The 20,360-nt window shown below is 46.5% G+C and overlaps 2 protein-coding genes across 7 annotated transcripts in view; both read left to right on the forward strand.

The window, feature by feature from the left end:
• The window catches only part of LOC139247114 (zinc finger protein 432-like), a 199,772-nt gene that overhangs the window by 39,636 nt on the left and 139,776 nt on the right, over positions 1–20,360 (forward strand). The window lies entirely within an intron of this gene.
• On the forward strand, positions 1,069–3,090 carry LOC139247121 (zinc finger protein 239-like). 2 transcript variants are annotated; one of them, XM_070871543.1, is made up of 2 exons: positions 1,069–1,361; positions 1,969–3,090. In XM_070871543.1, the coding sequence occupies exon 2, from the start codon at positions 2,304–2,306 to the stop codon at positions 2,751–2,753; it is 450 nt and encodes a 149-aa protein (XP_070727644.1). In that variant the 5' UTR covers positions 1,069–1,361; positions 1,969–2,303; the 3' UTR covers positions 2,754–3,090. The 2 variants fall into 2 exon arrangements, with proteins under 2 accessions (XP_070727644.1, XP_070727643.1); XM_070871542.1 differs by having other exon boundaries at positions 1,069–1,316.

The raw sequence follows: 20,360 nt of genomic DNA on the forward strand, positions 1-20,360 counted from the left end.
CTGACTAGACCACGCCCACTGACTGCTTAACCAGAAGGCAATGCAGCTCAGCAAGAACAGGGGTGACGGGTGAGCTTGACTTGTTGTGAGTTAGGGCATGGGCAGCCGAGTTTTGGATCAACTCTAGTTTATGTAGGGTTGAATGTGGGAGGAGTACTTTGGAATAGTCATTCCAGAGGTAACAAAGGCATGGATAAGGGCTTCAGCAGTGGATGAGCTGAGGCAATAGTGTAGACGGGCGATGTGTTAGAGGTGGACATAAGCAATCTTAGTTATGCTACAGATATATGGTCACAAACTTATTTCAAGGTCAAGTATAACACCAAGGTTGCGAACAGTCTGGTTCAGCATCAGACAGAAGCTGGGGAGAGGATGGAGTCAATGGCTAGGGAACGGAGATTGTGACAATGACAATTACAAATATTAGAATATTTCACAGGCTATCAAATGCAAAATGTGTGGATGAGTTCTTTAAATTAAATTGGTTCCAAAAACGGGTTAACTGATACAGAAATAACGGATTTCAAATATGCAAGATAGTTCAATAAAGAGGTTGTTCAAAGGATTGCAGCTGAGTTTAAAGTGAAACACTGCAGTTAAGTCTACTACAACCACAAGTCATGTGCTCAAACGGAACAACTTTGAGGTTTGATATGATAGAAGGCGAACTAGGTGAGAAGTGATATAAGTTAGAGTAAGAAAAAGCCCTAAAATGGAACAGTGGGTAACAGAACATCAACTAGTCTCCTCTGATTATAGAGAAATCAAATATTCGACACACTGTGTTTGAAACAAATCTGATTTATTCAATATTTATACCGGATATTAATCTCCAGCCCACATATAGGGGTTATTGAGAGCATCAGAAACAAAGTCTTACTGCCAGAATGAACATGGTTCAGTGACCAATGCAATCTCAATAAATCATGTTCCATTCAATAACATGGGCTTTGAATGGCGATATCTTTACCCAGCATTCTCTGCGGGGAGAATGTGTCTCACCTGGACTACAGGAGCTCATTGCGCAGGCGCTGGTCCTGGCTGGGTTTGGAGCATGCGCGGTGCCTGTAATGGCGGAGGAGACACATTTTGGACAGGCGCCTCAGAGTTGTGTTTTGCAGCGGGACGGAGCGGAGTAATGGACCAGCGGGGAGCCGGGGCGACTTCATAAACAACCGGTGCCCGCCGCAAACCCGGAATAAGAACCGGAATATCGCCGGTTGTAGTTTCGGGGCTTTCTCCCGGTCACAGGCCCAGGCTAACGGCGGCCATGTTTGTACAGGAAGGCCGGTTCAGCGCTCTGGCATCTTGGTTTAGTGAGTAGCAAGGCGCATGCGCAGCCATCTTGGTGCAGGAACAAGGTGAGTGATGTCAATGTTTGTGGAACAGAACCCAGCCAGAGTCAGCACCTTCGGGGGAGGAGAGGGAGGGGAACCAGTGAGTGTAGAACTGAACCCAGCCAGAGTCAGCACCTTCAGGAGAGGACAGGGGAACCAGTGAGTGTAGAACTGACCCCAGCCAGAATCAGCACCTTCAGGGGTGGAGAGGGGAACCAGTGAGTGTAGAACTGACCCCAGCCAGAATCAGCACACTCAGGGGAGGGGAACCAGTGAGTGTAGAACTGAACTCAGCCAGAGTCCACTTCTTTTGGAGAAGGAAGTGTACCAGTGAGTGTAGACCTGAACCCAGCCAGTATCAGTACATTCTGGGGAGGAGAGGGATGGGAACCAGTGAGTGTAGAACTGAACCCAGCCTGAATTGGTGGTGAAAACTGGGTGTGGAGGAGAAACTGTCTAGAAATTTGCGATGGTTTGGATTTCAGCACAGCAGGAGGGACAATGTGTGGGACAGGGATTTACAGCTTTGTAAAAACGAGGGAGGAAAACATTTTCCATGGAAACTAGATGTGTCTATTCTGAATTTCTGTCTTGTACTGACAGTGATGAGTTTTGTTATCTCCTTTTACAGCGTATTAGGTGGTGAGATTTTCAGACAGGAAACACAAACCAAACATCACATCAAGATCTGACAGGGGCAGTTGATTCATCAGGAGCTGAATATCATCGGTCTTTGAAAGTGGAAGGAGAAATGTTTGACTGTTCTGTCTGTGGGAAAAGATTTCAATTATCATCCTGACTGGAAAGGTACCGAGACACACACACCCGAGTGAGTGTTCCAGTGCACTGACTGTGGAAAGAGCTCTGACCAGTTACACAGCCTGAAAAAACATCGCACCATTCAAAGCACAGAGAAACTGTAAACGTGTTGTGTGAGTGGGCGAGGCTTCAACTGATTGTCGAACCATGGATAGTCACAAGGATACCTGCACCACGGAGAAACCGTGGAAATGTGATGTCTGTGGGAAGGTATTCAGATCACCATCTGAGCTGGAAATGCATCGACGCTGTCACACTGGGGACAGGCCTTTCACCTGCTCTGAGTGTGGGAAGGGATTCACTCAGTCATCCAACCTGCTGACACACCGGCGAGTTCACACCGGGGAGAGGCCATTCACCTGCACTGAGTGTGGGAAGGGATTCACTGCATCATCCAACCTGCTGAAACACCAACGTGTTCACACTGGGGAGAGACCGTTCACCTGCTCTCAGTGTGGGAAGCGATTCACTGAGCAATCCAACCTACTGAAACACCAGCGAGTTCACACTGGGGAGAGGCCATTCACCTGCTCTGAGTGTGGGAAGGGATTCACTCAGTCATCCACCCTGCTGACACACCAGCGAGTTCACAAATGACTGCAGGGGTTGGAATCTGCTGTTATTACTGCTGTTAATCACATCCCGACTGAACCATGTTCATTCTGACATTTGGGGTTTATTTCTGCCGATGTTAATAACCCTATAACTGGGCTGGACTTTAATATTCTGGATATATTGCTGATTGTGTTCTTGGGGCTGCAGTGTCCACTTAAGAAATGCTGTGTGTTAGCTTTCCCCTTAATTCAGCAACTCTCAACAGAAATTTAGTTTGCAATTAAATTATGAACTTTTACTTTAATTCTAAATTGATCTTTGGTACAAAATCTACAATTGTGTCAAAGTTTCCACTGAATAAAATCTCCAATTAAAAAGATCTTGCTGACAATTCTTACTGACTTGCACATTACACACAGTGGTCCCTCCATTATCCACCAGAAAGAAGGGGAATGGGAATTGGTGGGGAATCAGTGTCCCTAAATGTTGCCCCTCCCGTCTGGTGTAGCAATCCCCTCGGCACGGGAATGGAGACAAATCCAGACTAAAACTGTGCGCAGTACTCCAGGTGTGGTCTTACCAACGCCCTGTACAGTTGTAGCAGGACTTCCCTACTTTTATACTCCATCCCCCTTGCAATAAAGGCCAGCATTCCATTTGCCTTCCTGATTACTTGCTGTACCTGCATGCAAACTTTTTGAGTTTCATGTACAAGAACCTCCAGATCCCTCTGTACTACAGCATTTTGTAATTGTCCCCATTTAAATAATTATTTGCTTTTTTATTTTTCCTACCAAAAGGGATAACCTGACATTTTACCACATTATAGTCCATCTGCCAGATTTTTGCCCACTCACTGAGCCTATCTATGTCACCTTGTAGATTCTTTGCGTTCTCCTCACAACCTATCTTTGTATCATCAGCAAATTTGACTATGTTACACTCGGCCGCTTCAGCCAAGTTATTTATATTAGTTGTAAATAGTTGAGTCCCCAGCACTGATCCCTGCGGCACCCCTCTAATTACAGTTTGCCAAGCTGAAAATGATCCATTTATCCTGACTCTCTGTTAGTTTTCTGTTAGTTTGCCAATCCTCTATCCATGCTGATATATTACCCCCAACCCCGTGAACTCTGAGTTTGTGAAGTAACCTTTTGTGTGGCACCATATGGAATGCTTTCTGGAAATCCAAATATATGACATCAACTGGTTCTCCTTTATCCACTTTGCTTGTTACATCCTCAAATAATTCCAGGAAATTTGTCAAACATGATTTCCCTTTCATGAAACCATGCTGACTCTGCTTGACTGCAATATAATTTGCTAAATGTCCTGCTATTACTTCCTTAATGATGGACTCCAGTATTTTCCGAATGACAGATGGTAGATTAACTGGTCTATAGTTTCCTGCTTTCTGTCTCCCTCGTTTCTTAATTAGGGATGTTACATTTGCAGTTTTCCAGTCCGCTGGGATCTCTCCAGAATTCAGGGAATTTTGGTAGATTACAACCGATGCATCCACTATCTCTGCAACCACTTCTTTAAAGACCCTAGGATGCATGTCATCATGTCCAGGAGACTTGTCCACCTTTAGTCCCATTAGTTTGATTAGTACTTAATCTCTAGTGACAGTGACTGTTTTAAGTTAACCCCCTCCCCCGCATTAGCTCCTTGATTATCAACTGTTGGGATGTTTTTGGTATCCTCTACCGTGAAGACCGATACAAAATATTTGTTCAAAGTCTCTGCCATTTCCGTGTTTCCCATTATTAATTCTCCAGTCTCATCTTCTAAGGGACCAATGTTTACTTTAGCTACTCATTTCCATTTTATATACCTGTAGAAGCTCTTACTGTCTGTTTTTATATTTCTTGTTAGTTTGCTCCATCTGCTATCTTCTCTGTTTTTATCATTTTTTAGTCGTCCTTTGCTGGTTTCTAAAAATTTCCCAATCCTCTGGCCTTCCACTGTCCTTCGCAATATTGTATGCCTTTTTTCAATTTGATACCATCCTTTACTTCCTTAGTTAGCCAGGGATGGTTCATCCTTTTCTTAGCATCTTTATTTCTCATTTAAATAAATCTTTGCTGAGAGTTATGTAATATCTCCTTAAATGTTTGCCATTGTGTTTCTACAGTCTTACCCTTGAACATATTTTCCCAATCCACTTGGTGTCAGTGACAAGTGTCGATTTATATCACATGGGAGGAGACTGGTGTCAGTGACTGTGGGGTTGGTTCAACCTTCTTTGACCTGACCAAGGCCTTTGACACTGTTAAACGTGAGGGATTATGGAGTGTACTCTACAAATTCAGCTGTCCATTTGCCCAATAGGAGACTCCCAAAGCAAGCGCTCTACTCGGAGCTTCGACTCGGCAGGGACAATGGGTGGTCGGGGCTTCAGGATGTCTGTCAGTTTGATTGGACACATATTTGTGCCCAGGTCAGTGGCCCCTGAAAGGGAGCCTTGTTGTGCTAATTTTTGTCTTGTGACCCTGGGCCAGCCCAGCTCACCCTATTGGGCCAGGCCGGGCTCACCCTATTGGGCCAGCCCAGCTCACCCTATTGGGCCAGCACAGGCTCACCCTATTGGACCAACCCAGCTCACCCTATTGGGCCAGCCCAGGCTCACCCTATTGGACCAGCCAGGGTTCACCCTATTGGGCTAGTCTGAGCTCACCCTATTGGGCCAGGCCGGGCTCACCCTATTGGGCCAACCCGGGCTCACCCTATTGGGCCAGCCCAGGCTCACCCTATTGGGCCAGCCCGGGCTCACCCTATTGGGCCAGTCCGGGCTCTCCCTATTGGGCCAGCACGGGTTCACCCTATTGGGCCAGCACGGGTTCACCCTATTGGGCCAGCACAAAAGGCCAATTATCCAACAAAGAAAATTAACAGCTTATTGATTTTATTGTCACTCTGCGCACAGCGGGTGCAGAACTGATCCCAACCTTGTAAACTGGAGATGCATTGTCACAGTCACACTGGGGAGAGGCTGTTCACCTGCTCTGAGTGTGAAAAGTGATTCACCAAGTCATCCGACCTGCTGAGACAGCAGCGAGTTCACAAGTGACTGCAGGGGTTGGACTCTATTCTTATTGCTGCTATTAATCGCATCCTGACTGAATCGTGTTTTTTCTGTCAGTTGGTGTTTGTTTCTGCTGATGTTAATAACCTCTATAACTGGGCTGGAGTTTAATATTTGATATAGTGTGTCGATATTTGATGCCTCCAAAATAAGTGGAGACTAATTGATGTCCTGTTACTGACTGTTCCATTTTTGGCCTTTTCTCTTTTCTAACTCTGGATTATTTCAGTTCTCAGACCTTCGGTTACTCTCAGGGACAAGTCCCAGTTTCCCATATCTTCCAGAGTGCCTCTCCTCACCTTGGTATCCAGGGAACATGCCCGGGATCACTAAACATAAAACCCAGTCTGTTAATCACATTCAGATACTGGACTTAGCGTGTGCCCCACAGCATCTCTCTCACCTTCGATGTGTGAATGGAGCATCACGCCTGCAAACCTGGTTTCAATTTAAATTTTAATCCACTCAGCAAACATATTTTTAAAAATACGTACATGTAAACCAATCACATCAAATAATCGGCAAAGATTTAGAGTTAGCAAGGTGAATAAGTAAACACATCACAGCCCAATAAACCAGCTCTATATTCACAGGAGAAAGTCTGTTATCTAACTCCTCGAATGTCAGTTGGTGAGATGAATCACTTTCCATGTACAACAGCATCCATTCCCACTGTCCCCACATTTACAGTGTTGAGTCAGGTGGGTGCACGAGTCTCACAGGCTGAACGATTGGTTGAAGGTGTGTTCATATACACAACATGTGTCCTGTTTCTCCCCGCTGTGATTGGTGTTTTTACAAAGGCTGATGATAATCCGGGTATCTGTCAAATCTTGATGCGATGTTTGGATTGAGTTTCCCTGCTGCAGATCCTCCCCTTCTAATACCCTGAAAATAAATGGTGGTTACAAACATTGTTACTTTAAGTACAGGATAGAAATTCAGAACAGACAATTCTAGATTCGATAGAACATTCTGTCCCCCTCCTGTCCCTCCTAAGCTAGAAATTCCTTATTCTAGACACTCTCCCTCAAACTTCACTGTCTAAAACCAACAGTCATTTCAGCGTCTGAGATTTTTTATCTGCAGAAAGTGCTGAATCTGGCTGGGTACAATTCCACAGACATTAGTTAACCTCTAGTGCCTCACCGTCAGTCGACTCAGTGAGTACCAGCAGGATTTCCACTGTGATAGGCAATACAGCCTGAAATCTTGTCCTATAATGGTGGGTGTGTGTGTGTGTGTCTGTGTGTCTGTGTGGGTGTGCCTATGTGGGTGTGTGTGGGTGGGGGGTTGCATGTGGGGAGTGCATCTGTGTGTGTGGGAGTGTGGGGCTGTGTGTGCGTATGCATGTCTGTGAAGATGTGTGTGGGGGGGGTGTGCGTGGGGGGGGGATATTTGTGTGGGTGTGCGGGGGGGTTGTGTGGGGGGTTTGTGTGTGTGTGGGTGTATGTGGGGCGGGTTGTGTGTGTGTGTGTCTTTGTGGGTGTGTGTGTGTGGGGGGGTTGCATGTGGGGGTGCATCTGTGTGTGTGTGTTGGGTGTGTGTGGGGGAGTGTGTGTGGAGGGGGGGTTTGCGTGGAGGGGGGTGTGTGTGCGGGGTGTGGGGCTGTGTGTGTGGTGGGGTGTGTGTGGGGCGGGGTGTATGGGTGTGTTGTGTATGCATGTGTGTGAAGGTGTGTGTGTGTATGCATGTGTGTCAAGGTGTGTGTGGGGTGTGTGTGTGTGTGTGGATGTGTGTGTGTGTATGTGTCTGTGTGGGTGTGTGTATGTGGGGGGGGTTGCATGTGGGGGTGCATCTGTGTGTGTGTGTTGGGTGTGTATGGGGGAGTGTGTGTGGAGGGGGGTGTGTGGGGTGTGCGTGTGCGGGGGGTGGGGCTGTGAGTGTGGTGGGGTGTGTGTGGGGCGGGGTGTATGGGTGTGTGTGTGTATGCATGTGTGTGAAGGTGTGTGTGGGGTATGTGTATGTGTGGATGTGTGTGGGTGTACATGGGGGGGTTGTGTGTGTCTGTGTGGGTGTATGTGTGTGTGTTTGTGGGTGTGTGGGGAGGGGGGTTGCATGTGGGGGTTCCATCTCTGTGTGTGTGCGGGGGGTGGGGCTGTGTGTGTGTGTGTGGGGGTGTGTGTGTGTTGGGGGTGTGTGTGGGGGGGGTGTGGGTGCTGTGGGTGTGTGTGGGCGGGTGTGCATCTGTGTGTGTGGGGTGTGTGTGGGGGGGTATGGGTGTGCGTATGTATGCATATGTGTGAAGGTGTGCGTGTGGGTGTTTGTGTGGGTGTGTGTGTGTGGGGTGGTGTGTGTGTGTGGGGGGGGTGTGGGGGTGTGTGTGTGGGGGAGGGTGTGTGTCTGTGGGTGTGTGTGTGGGGGGGGTTGCATGTGGGGGGTGCATCTATGTGTGTGTGGGGGGGTTTGCATGTGGGGGGTGCATCTATGTGTGTGTGGGGTGTGTGTGGAGGGGGGTGTGTGTGGCTGTGTGTGTGTGTGGGCTTCGTGTGTGCGGGGGGTGGGGCTGTGTGTGGGTGTGTGTGTGGGGGGGTGTGTATGTGTGTGTGTGGGGGTTGCGTGTGTGGGGGATGGGGGTGTTGTGTGTATGGGGGGTGTGGGTGTGTGGAGGGGGGTATGTGGGGAGTGTGTATGTGTGTGGGATGTGTGTGGTGTGTGTGTGTGGGGGGTGTGTGTGGTGTGTGTGTGGGGGGGGGGGGTGTGCGGGGAGGTGCAATTCCACAGACATTAGTTAACCTCTAGTGCCTCACTGACAGTCGAATCATTGAGTGCCGGCAGGATTTCCACTGTGGTAGGCATCACAGCCTCAAATCCTGTCCTCAAATGACATCCACACACTTCCCAGTTGAGGTCACTGGATCGGTATGAAGAGCAGGGGCACTGGCTGATTTTTACTCATATTTAGCCCAGTGGTATAGAGGACAATTATAATCCCTGAACTGCTGCCTTGGCTGAGATCAACTAACAGCCCAGATCTAGGATCGAACTTGGGACCTTCCCAGTCAGTACTGCAGAGTGTTCTAAAATTTGGGGGGTTCGGGGAGGGTTAGAACAGAATATTTTGAAACAAATTTGACTCCACCTTCAACCGAAACCTTCGTCACACTGCACAATTCTGAAATCTTTCCAAATTCTGCAGCAAGTTAAATGGATCATCAAAAACAGTGAGACATTTTAGAAAGGCTCAAGTCACTGAAATAGACAGCTTTACAATCACTGCACAGTACAGAAGGGAGCGACTGTTAATGGGAGCTCTGTTAGTGAAGTCCTCCAACACCGCAAGATAAATTGGACTGTCCCTTTAACTATAAATAGGCAGAGAAAGGGGAGTCCCTTGACCTTTAAATATCTGCCCATTCCCCCAGGCAGTGGGAGGAGGAACAGGGCGCGGTCTCTTTATATCCTGACTCAGCAAGTGCCGCCGGATGGGCTGTCGCAGGGTCCTAAAGTCCACAGAAATTAATAACATCGGGTGTAGCAGAACACCTGAAAAGAGTACACTCACGGTCTTTGCTATATTTGTGTGTTTGTGTATGTGTAAGCAAAACACATCATTCGTAATGTTTGCTAGTCAATTCCACAGAGATAAATTATTATCTTCACCAATTATTTTCCAGCATTTTATTTCCTTTTATGTAAAATATAATTGCAGAGTGTTTAATACCTTCAACATTTACTGATAACCCATTGTCTTGTATGCTCTTGTTTAGAAAGTGATGTCACACTGACCATTCTGTTACCAAGGAGACCATGTCTGTCCACAGTATTCAGTGGGAAAGGGGATTAAATCACACCGAGGATAATGAGCAGCCCCCCACCAGTCTCTGAGCTTTATTGTCCAGTCATCACCTCACCATCACACAGAAGCTCCTGAGATTTACCCCCAGTGTGTGATGATTGGTGCCAGTGATGGTAAAAGTGAAGCTGTATCTATACTGCTGTGAGGTTAATAAATCTCTCATTCTCTCACTGGTTATGTCCTTCGTTTGGGAAGGAATGAAACACTTGCAACTGTTACTTTCACTGTTTCCTCCCCAACCACTTCCAATATTTGTGGATGTTGTTTAGTGCCGCAGTAACTAAAACATGGTCGAGGTTCAATAAACTGAGACAGGGTCTCATGTAATATAAACAGAGACATGGTCTCGTGTAATATAAACAGAGACATGGTCTAGTGTAATATAAACAGAGGCAGGGTCTAGTGTAATATAAACAGAGACATGGTCTAGTGTAATATAAACAAAGACAGGGTCTAATGTAATATAAACAGAGACAGGGCCCAGTGTAATATAAACAGAGACAGGGTCTAGTGTAATATAAACAGAGATAGGGTCTAATGTAATATAAACAGAGACAGGGCCCAGTGTAATATAAACAGAGACAGGTCTAGTGTAATATAAACAGACACAGGGTGTTTTGCATTAATAACTGAAACAAGGCCTTGTTTTACACTAGAAACAAGTCTTTAAGAATCTAAAGTTTTTTTGCAATAATAACTGAAAGAGGAGATAGTGTCACACTAACAGAAGCCGGGTCTACTTTAACAATATCAGAAACATACTCTATTGAATACAACAGAGACAAGATCTATGGTTATAATAGAGGCGTGCACTAGAACTGGAATAACAGGGGCAGGTTATTTTCCAATCATAGCAGAGCCGGGTCTAGTGTAACAATTCCAGATACAGGGGCCCATACAATAAGAGTGGAGACAGGGTCCAGAGTAATAACAGCAAATGCATGGCCCACTGTGAGATTAACAAAGACAGTGTTTGATCCAATAATAACAGAGGCAGACTCAAGTGTTATACTGAACACAATGCTGGATCTAGTGTGATGGTCACACAGCCAGTATCTAGTGCAACAAAACAAAGATTGGGTCTCATCTAATAGTGTGTGCAAGTCAGGGCCTATTGCTATAACCTTATTCACCCATCACCCCTGTGCTCACTGACCTACATTGGCTCCCAGTTAAGCAACGCCTTAATTAAAAAATTCTAATCCTTGGTTTCAAAACTCTCCATGGCCTCGCCCCTCCCTATCTCTGTAATCTCCTCCAGCCCCACAACCCTCTGAGTTCCCTGTGCTCCTCCAAATCTGTCCTCTTGAGCATCCCCGATTTTAATCGCTCCACCATTGGCGACCGTGCCTTCAGCTGCCGAGGCTCCAAGTTTTGGAATTCCCCGAAACCTCCACCTCCTCTTTCAAGGTTCTTTTTAAAATATACCTCTTCGATCAACCTTTTGGGAATCTGTCCTGATATCTTTCTCTGTGGCTGTGTCAAAAATGTTTTTTTATTGATATTGATCTTGTTAAGCGCCGTGAGAAGTTTCACTGAGTTAAAGGCGCTGTATTAATGTAAGTTCTGGTTGTTTTGTTGTTGTAACAAATGCTTTGCCGAATGTCTAATAACAGAGTCAAGGCCCACTGCAGTATGAATGGGTGGGGTTAGTGTAATAACACAGGCACGGTCTAGTGTAATGGGAACATGTTAGCCTTAGCTCAGTGGTAGCACTCTCGCCCTGAGTCAGAGGTCAAGGGTTCAATTCCCAATCCAGAGACCCGAGCACATAATCTCGGTCGAAACTCCAGGTGCCAGTACAGAGGGAGTGCTGCACATCAGAGGTGCCGTCTTTCAGATTAGACATTTAATCGATGTCCCCTCGAGTCCATAAGTTGGACATAAAAGATCCCATGGCCACGATTCTGAGGAAGAACAGGTGGAGTTCTCCACGGTGTCCTGCACAATGTGTATCCCTCAACTAACATCACTGAGAATGGATTATCTTGTCATCATTACATTGCTGTTTGTGGGATCTGGCTGTGCACAAATTGGCTGCTGCATTTCCTCCATTACAACTCCTCTCCATCCACCTTCACCCCAACTCTCCAACCCCCCCTCTCCCACTCTAACTCCTCTCCCACCCCAACTCTCCAACCCCCCTCACCCTAACTCCTCCTTCACCCCTACTCTCTCCAACCCCCTTCACCCCTACTCTCCAACCCACCCCAATTCCTCTCCCACCCCTACTCTCCAACACCTCCTCATCTTCCATTCACTTCAATTGAAAAGAAATAGACAGGTTGTCCCAGTGAGGATTTGAAACATATTTACAACAGATTCTAGATGTTCTTAGAGTCCCGATCTTTCTCTGCCACTCGAGGAGTTAGATAACAGACTTTCTCCTGTGAATACAGAGCTGGTTTATTGGGCCTTGGTGTGGCTACAGCTTCATCTTGTTGCCGTTGCCAATTATTTGATGTGATCTGTATACTTGTATGTATTTTTTTTAAATACACGGTGTGGATTTAAATTTAAATTGAACCCAGGTTTGCAGGCGTGATGCTCCAATCACACATCGAAGGTGAGAGAGATGCTGTGGGGCACACACTAAGTCCAGTAGCTGAAAGTGATTAACAGACTGGGTTTTGTGTTTAGTGATCCCGGGCGTGTTACTGATACCTTCCCTGGATACCAAGGCTAGGAGAGGCATTCTGGAAGGTATGGGGAGCTTGGATTTGTCCCTGAATAACTGAAGGTATGAGAACTGAACTAATCTAGAGTCAGAAAGGAGAAAAGGCTCAAAAATGGTCGTATAGTATTAGGCCGTCCCTCGTATCGAGGATGTCCCACTTCCACACCAAAAAGGGATGTTCTCAGGTGTTTCAATGAGGGACCTGACATTCGAGGTCCTGAACTACATACTGAAGGGTGGAAGATGCCTGTGCATGGATTCTTTTAACGTGGGGTGGCCGTTGCACACCAGCCACCACACGGGCTTGACAGAGCTAGGTGTTGATCCAGTGGCAAGGGTTAACCAAGATGACTGGAGACCAAGCTCTGCTGCACGGACCTAGTGCGCACGCATGCTCCTACTATCCATGGATCGCAGTGTGGGCTGGCCCGTGCTGCCCCTGGGCCCTCGCCTCTCCGGGCCCCAAAACCTCATTCCTGGGCCCCGATCTCTCACTGCTCCTGCGCCCCGATCAGAAACAGGACATCAATTAGTCTCCTCTTATCTTAGAGACATCAAATATCAACACTGTTATTTGAAGTATCAAAATACTAAACTCCAGCCTAGTTGAAGGGTTATTAACATCAGCAGAAACAAACGCCAACTAACAGAATGAACAATTCATTAGGATGTGAATAACAGCAGCAATAACAGCGGAATCCAAACCCTGCAGTCACTTGTGAACTCGCTGGTGTCTCAGCAGGTTGGATGACCGAGTGAATCCCTTCCCACAAACTGAGTAGGTGAATGGTCTCTCCCCAGCATGAACTCGCTGGTGTACCAGCAGGTTGGGTGACTGAGTGAATCCCTTCCCACAAACTGAGCAGGTGAATGGCCTCTCCCCAATGTGAACTCGCTGGTGTGTCAGCAGAGCGGATGACTGAGTGAATCCCTTCCCACACATGGAGCAGGTGAACGGCCTCGCCCCAGTGTGAACTCGCTGGTGTGTCAGCAGGGCGGATGACCGAGTGAATCCATTCCCACACACGGGGCAGGTGAACGGCCTCTCCCCGGTGTGACTGCGTCGATGAGTTTCCAGCTCAGATGGGTAATTGAATCCCTTCCCACAGTCTCCACATTACCATGGTTTCTCCATGGTGTGGGTGTCCTTGTGTCTATGGAGGTTGGACGATCGGTTGAAACCTCGTCCACACACACAGCACGTGTACAGTTTCTCCCCACTGTGAATGGTGCGATGTTTCTCAGGCTGTGTAACTGATTAAAGCTCTTTACACAGTCATTGCACTGGAACACTGTCACGCGGGTGTGTGTGTCTCGGTGCTTTTCCAATCACAATGATGTTTGAAATCTATTCCCACAGACAGAACAGATAAACATTTCTCCTGCTTTGAAAGGCTGCAGATATTCAGGTCCTGATGAATCGAGTGACTGCCAAATCTTGATGTGATGTTTGGTTCACGTTTCCCGTCTGCAAATCCTGCCCTTCTAATACCCTGTAAAAGGAGTTTACAAAGGTCAGCACAGGATAGAAATTGACAGACAATCCTTGTTTCTATGGAATATTCTTTCCTCTCTTGTTCCCCCAAAGCTGTAAATCCCTGTCCCACTCACTCTCCCTCCCTGCTCGTGCTGAAATCCAAACCCAATCGTAACATCTCCATCATTTCATTCCTCCATCCCGTTTTCTCCCTCCCTTTGCTCTGGTTGGGTTCAGTTCCACACCCGCTGCGTGCAGAGTGAGAATAAAATCAATGAGGCAATGATTTTCTCTCCTGGTCACTGGGACCCTGAAGCCCTGCCCACTCTCTGCTCCTGTACCAAGATGGCCGCACATGCACTATAGCCTGGGTCTGTCTCCACAGAGAAAGTCACTAGCAAGATGGCCACACAGGAGCCCTAATCCCTCCCTGTCCAAGATGGCGGCCAGTTACACCGGGCGACGGGGCCTATCACTACGTTGCAAATCCGGGACCAGTGGGCTCTTATTCGGGGCCTGTGGGCTTTTATTCAGGACCTGAGTCCTTTACCGAGAGTTTATGAAGCTGCTAGGCCCACCCAGGGGTCCAATTCCTCCCCTGCACCAACAAGCTCCTACCACCTCGGGAAACCGTCTCTTCCGCCCGAGACCATCTCCACCACTGGCACTGCACATGCTCAGAGCACAGTCCGGTCCTGGGCCTGCGCACTGGGCTCCTGTTGTCATTGATAGGGCACTTTCTGCCGTGCGGGGACTATAGGTAAAGATTCCGCCATTGAGAACCCCAATTGGTGAGCCAGTCTGGGGAGGGCCAATCAGCCCAAGCATTAAGCCACCCCATGGGCAAGGGCCACATAGTTCTGATCATTCATTCACCCCAGGACCTCGTAGGCCCGAGTATTAAACCACCCCTGCCATACAGATATAGAATTTACAGCATAAATTCAGGCCATTCGGCCCAACTGGTCTGTGCCAGTGTTTATACTCCATACGAACCTCTTCTCACTCTGATGATCTCATCCCATCCTGTCCCCATATCCCTCGATTCCCTTCTCCCTCATGGATACATCAAGCTTCCCCTTAAATGCTATCTGCTTCAACCACTTCTTGTGGCAACAAGTTCCACATTCTCACCACCCTCTGAGTAAGTAAATTGCTCCTAATTCTTTATTTGATCTGTCAGTGACTATCTTATGTTTCTATTTCCTTGTTCTGACTCAGCCATAAGTGGAAACAGTTTATCCACATTTACCCTATCAAACCCCTTCATATCTTTCTGGTCTTTTCTTCGTCTCCCCTTTTCCAGAGAAAGCCCAAGCCCCATCCCGCTCAATCTTGCCTGCGAGTTGCATCCTCTCAATTCTGGTAACATTCTTGGAAATCTTTTCAGCATTTTCTCCAGTGCATCAATATCCTTTTGCAGTGTGGAGCCCAGAACTGCCATAGTGCTCCAACTGTGTCTAACCAAGGTCCGACATAGATTAAATGTTACCTCTCTGCTTTTGTATTTGTATTCGGTTCTAGAAATGAGCCCCAGTATTTTCTTTGCACTGTTTATGGCCTGTCCAAATTGTATTGCTAATTTGTTGTCTTTTTTCCCAGGTCTTTTTATATCTCTAGTTTATTTAATTTCTTCCCTTCTAAGGAATAAGTGGTCTCCTTATTCCTTCTACCAAAATGAACCAGCTCACATTTCACAATAATGAATTTCATTCCCCATTTCTATGCCACTCTGCCTGTTTATGTTTTCCTGTATTTTGGTGCAGCCCCCACACTATTAGTTATACCATCCAATTTGGTGTCATCTTCAAATTCTGACACCATACTCCCAAGTTCTGAGTCTAAACCATGGTAAACAGCACTGGTCCCAGCAGCATAGATCCCTGTGGGACACCACTTGTCACTTTCCACCAGTCTGAGAAACGTCCTTAAACTTCTACACTCTGATTTCTGTTTTGTAGCAATCTTTCCATCCATTCTGCTACGTGAATATGTACTATATATACTATCGGACTGCTTGGCCAACATCCAGCACTGCATGGGTAGAAATTTCCTCCAATTAAATATCGGGAAGACTGAAGCCATTGTCTTCGGTTCATGCCACAACCTCCGGTCCCTTTCCACTGATTTGATCTATCTTGCTGGCAACTGTCTGAGGCTGACCAAATCTGTTAGCAACCTTGGTGTGATATTTGATCACAAATTGTGCTTCCCGTCTCATATCTGTTCTATCACTAATACCACCCTTCATAATATCGCCCGTCTCTGCCCTAACTCAACTTATCTGCTGCCGAAAGCCTCATCCATCACCTCTAGACTTGACTATTCCGACGCACTCCTGGCTGGCCTACCTAGTTCTACCCTCTATAAAGTTGAGGCCATTCAAACCTCGGCTGCCCGTGGTCCTAACTCTCACCAAGTCCCGTTCTCCCATCACTCCTGTGCTTTCTGACCTACATTGGCTCTCAGTTAAGCAACACATCAATTTCAAACTTCTCATCCTTGTTTTCAAATCCCTCCATGGGCTTGCTCCTCCAAAGCTTTGGAATCTCCTCCTGCCCTATAATCCCCCAGATTTCAATACTCCACCTATTCTGGCCTTTTGACCATCACCGATTTTAATTGCTCCACCATTGACGATCGCGCCTTCGGCTGCCTTGGTCCCAAACTCTGGAATTCCCTCCCTAAATCGTTTCACCTCTCCACTTAACTTCACTTTCCACCTTTTAAGTGTTCTTTAAAACCTACCTAACATGGAGGCACAGCAAGTAATTAGAAAAGCAAATGATATGTTGGCCTTTAATATAAGAGGATTTGAGTACAAGAGTAAAGCCATCCGAATGCAATTATATAGAGCCCTGGGTAAGACCGCACCTGGAGAATTGTGTACAGTTTTGGTCTCCTTACCTAAGGAAGGATACACTTGCCATAGAGGGAATATAATGAAGCATAGAAACATAGAAAATAGGAATGCACCACCATTCAATAAGATCATGGATGATCATTCACCTCAGTACCCCTTTCCTGCTTTCTCTCCATACCCCTTAATCCCTTTAGCCATCAGGGTCATATCTAAATCCCTCTTGAATATATCTAACGAACTGGCATCAACAACTCTCTGCAGTAGAAAATTTCAGAGGTTAACAACTCTCCGAGTGAAGAAGTTTCTCCTCATCTCGTTCCTAAATGGCTTACCCCTTATCCTTAGACTGTGACCCCTGGTTCTGGACTTCCCAACATCAGGAACATTCTTCCTGCATCTAACCTGTCCAGTCCCGTCAGAATTTTATATGTTTCTGTGAGATCCCCTCTCATTCTTCTAAACTCCAGTGAATGCATGCCCAGTCGATCCAGTCTCTCCTCATATTTCAGTCCCGCCATCCCAGGACTCAGTCTGGTGAACCTTTGCTGCACTCCCTCAATAGCAAGAACGTCCTTGCTCAGATTAGGAGAACAAAGCTGAACACAATATTCCAGATGAGGCCTCACCAAGGCCCTGTACAACTGCATTAAGACCTTCCTGCTCCTATACTCAAATCCCCTAGCTATGAAGGCCAACATGCCATTTGCATTCTTCACCGCCTGCTGTACCTGCATGACAACTTTCAATGACTGATGTACCATGACAGCCAGGTCTCGTTGTACCTCCCCTTTTCCTAATCTGCTGCCATTCAGATAATATTCTGCCTTCATGTTTTTGCCACAAAAGTGGATAACCTCACATTTATCCACATTATACTGCATCTGCAATGCATTTGCCCACTCACCTAACCTGTCCAAGTTGCCCTGCAGCCTCGTAGCATCATCCTCACAACTCACACGGCCACCCAGCTTCGTGTCGCCTGCAAACGTGGAGATATTACACTCAATTCCTTCATCCAAATCATTGATGTATATTGTAAATAGCTGGGGTCCCAGCACTGAGCCCTGTGGCACCCCACTAGTCACTGCCTGCCATTCTGAGAAGGACCTGTTTATTCCTACTCTCTCCTTCCTGTCTGCCAACCAGTTCTCAATCCACGTCAATACATTACCCCCAATACCATGTGCTTTAATTTTGCACACTAATCTCTTGTGTGGAACCTTGTCAAAAGCCTTTTTAAAGTCCAAATACACCACATCCACTGGTTCTCCCTTGTCCACTCTACTAGTTACATCCTCAAACAATTCCAGAAGATTTGTCAAGCATGAGTTCCCTTTCATAAATCCATGCTGACTTGGACCAATCCTGTCAATGCTTTCCAAATGCGCTGCTATTTCATCTTTGATAATTGATTCCAACATTTTTCCCACTACTGATGTAGGCTAACCACTGTATAATTCCCAGTTTTCTCTCTCCCTCCTTTTTCAAAAGTGGTCTTACATTAGCTACTCTCCAGTCCATAGGAACTGGCTGATCTTCCACCTCAACTCCACTTTCCTGCACTATCCCCATATCCATTGATTCACTTAATATCCAAAAATCTATTGATCTCTGTCTTCAATATACTGAACAACTGAGGTTCCAAAGCTCTCTGGGGTAGAGAATTCCAAAGATTCACCACCCTCTGAGTGAAGAAATTTCTCCTCATCTCAGTCCTAAATGGCTGACCCTTTATTCTGAGACTGTGACCCCTGGTTCTAGACTCCCCAGCCAGGGGAAACATCCTCCCTGCATCTACCCTATCAAGCCCTGTAAGAATATAGGCCAAGTCTACTCAATCGCTCCTCATAGATAAATCCCCCCATCCCAGGAATCAGTCTAGCGAGCCTTCAGATGAACTTATAATGGGGAACAAGGAAATGGCAGACCAATTGAACAAATACTTTGGTTCTGTCTTCGCGAAAGACACATATAACCTTCCGGAAACACTAGGGGACCGAGGGTCTAGTGAGAAGGAGGAACTGAAGGAAATCCTTATTGGTCAGGAAATTGTGTTAGGGAAATTGATGGGATTGAAGGCCGATAAATCCCCATGGCCTGATAGTCTGCATCCCAGAGTACTTAAGGAAGTGGCCCTAGAAATAGTGGATGCATTGGTGATCATTTTCCAACAGTCTATCGACTCTGGATGATCTTATTGAAAGGCAGAGCAGGCTCGAGGGGCCAAATGGCCGACTCCTGCTCCTATGTCTTTTGTCCTCATCGCCCAATCTCATCTTCCCTGACATCTCTTGGGTTTCAGGGTCCCAGTGACCAGCAGAGAAACAACAAATTAGAACCATAGAATGATTACAGCACAAAGGCAGCCATTCGGCCCGTCGAGTCCATGCCGACTCTCAATTAGTCCCACTTCCCCGACTGCAAATTATTTTTCATCAGATATTTATCCAACTCCCTTTTGAAAGATAAGATTGAGTCTGCCTCCACCACCCTTTCAGGCTCTGCATTCCCGATCTGAACCACTCACTGCATAAAAAAAGTTTCTTCTTAGGTCACCTTTGCTTCTTTTGTTAATCACCTTACTCTATATGTCTTCTGGTTCTCAACCCTTCTGCCAATGGGAACAGTTTCCCTCTAGCTGCATGTCCAGACCCCTCATGATTTTGAAAACCTCGATCAAATCTCCTCGCCATCGTCTCTGCTTCAATGAGAACAATCCCAGATTCTCCAGTCTATCCATGTAACTGAAGGCCCTCATTCCTGGAATCATCCTCATAAATCTTTTCTGCACCTTCTCTAAGGCCGTCATAGCCTTCCTAAAGTGTGGTGCCCAGAATTGGACACAAAACTCCAGTTAGGGGCCGAACCAGTGTTTTATACAGGTTCATCATAATTTCCACACTCATGTTCAGGATCCTGTAAGCCTTTTTAATTGCTTTCTCAACCTGCCTTGCCATCATCAGCAATTTATGCACATATACCCACAGGTCTCTCTCTTTGTGCACCCTTTTCAGGATTGCACCATTTAGTTTATATGTCCTCTCCTCATTCTTTTTACCTCATCCATTACACTACTTGGTGTATTCTATAGACCACCAGATAGTGGGAAAGATATGGGCTACGGGGAAAGAACAGGGGAATGGGCTGAGCTGAGAGTCGGCACGGGCTCGATGAGCTAAATGACCTTGTTCTGTGCTGTAACCATTCTATGATTCTAAAGGGCCATTAATGGCCTTTTTAAAAATCGATTGAGACAGACAAATTTGCATTTATATAGCACCTTTCACGATACTGGACATTCCAAAGTGCTTGCACCCAATTTTCAAGTGCAGTCACTGATGTAAAGTGGGAAATGCGGCAGCCAATATCTACAATATAATAATGACCAGATAATCTGTTTTAATTATGTTGATTGAGCGATGAATATTGGCGAGGGAACCAGGGATAACTCCCCTGCTCATCTTCAAAATTGTGTCATGGAATCTTTTACGTCCACCTAAGAGAGCAGAAAGGACCTTGGTTTAACGTCTCATCCAAAAGACAGCACCTCCGACACAGCAGCACTCCCTCAGCACTGCACTGGAGTGTCAGCCTAGATTTTGTGTTCAAGTCTCTGGAGTGTGACTTCAACCCACAACCTTCTGACTCAAGTGTGAGAGTGCTACCCACTGAGCCACGGCTGGCTCGCACACACACAGGAGGGGAGCAAAGAGGAAAAGACCAACACATATTCCAATATTTGAAT

Source organism: Pristiophorus japonicus, unplaced genomic scaffold, assembly GCF_044704955.1.
Source record: "Pristiophorus japonicus isolate sPriJap1 unplaced genomic scaffold, sPriJap1.hap1 HAP1_SCAFFOLD_258, whole genome shotgun sequence".
In the NCBI taxonomy this organism is placed as follows: Eukaryota; Metazoa; Chordata; class Chondrichthyes; family Pristiophoridae; genus Pristiophorus; species Pristiophorus japonicus.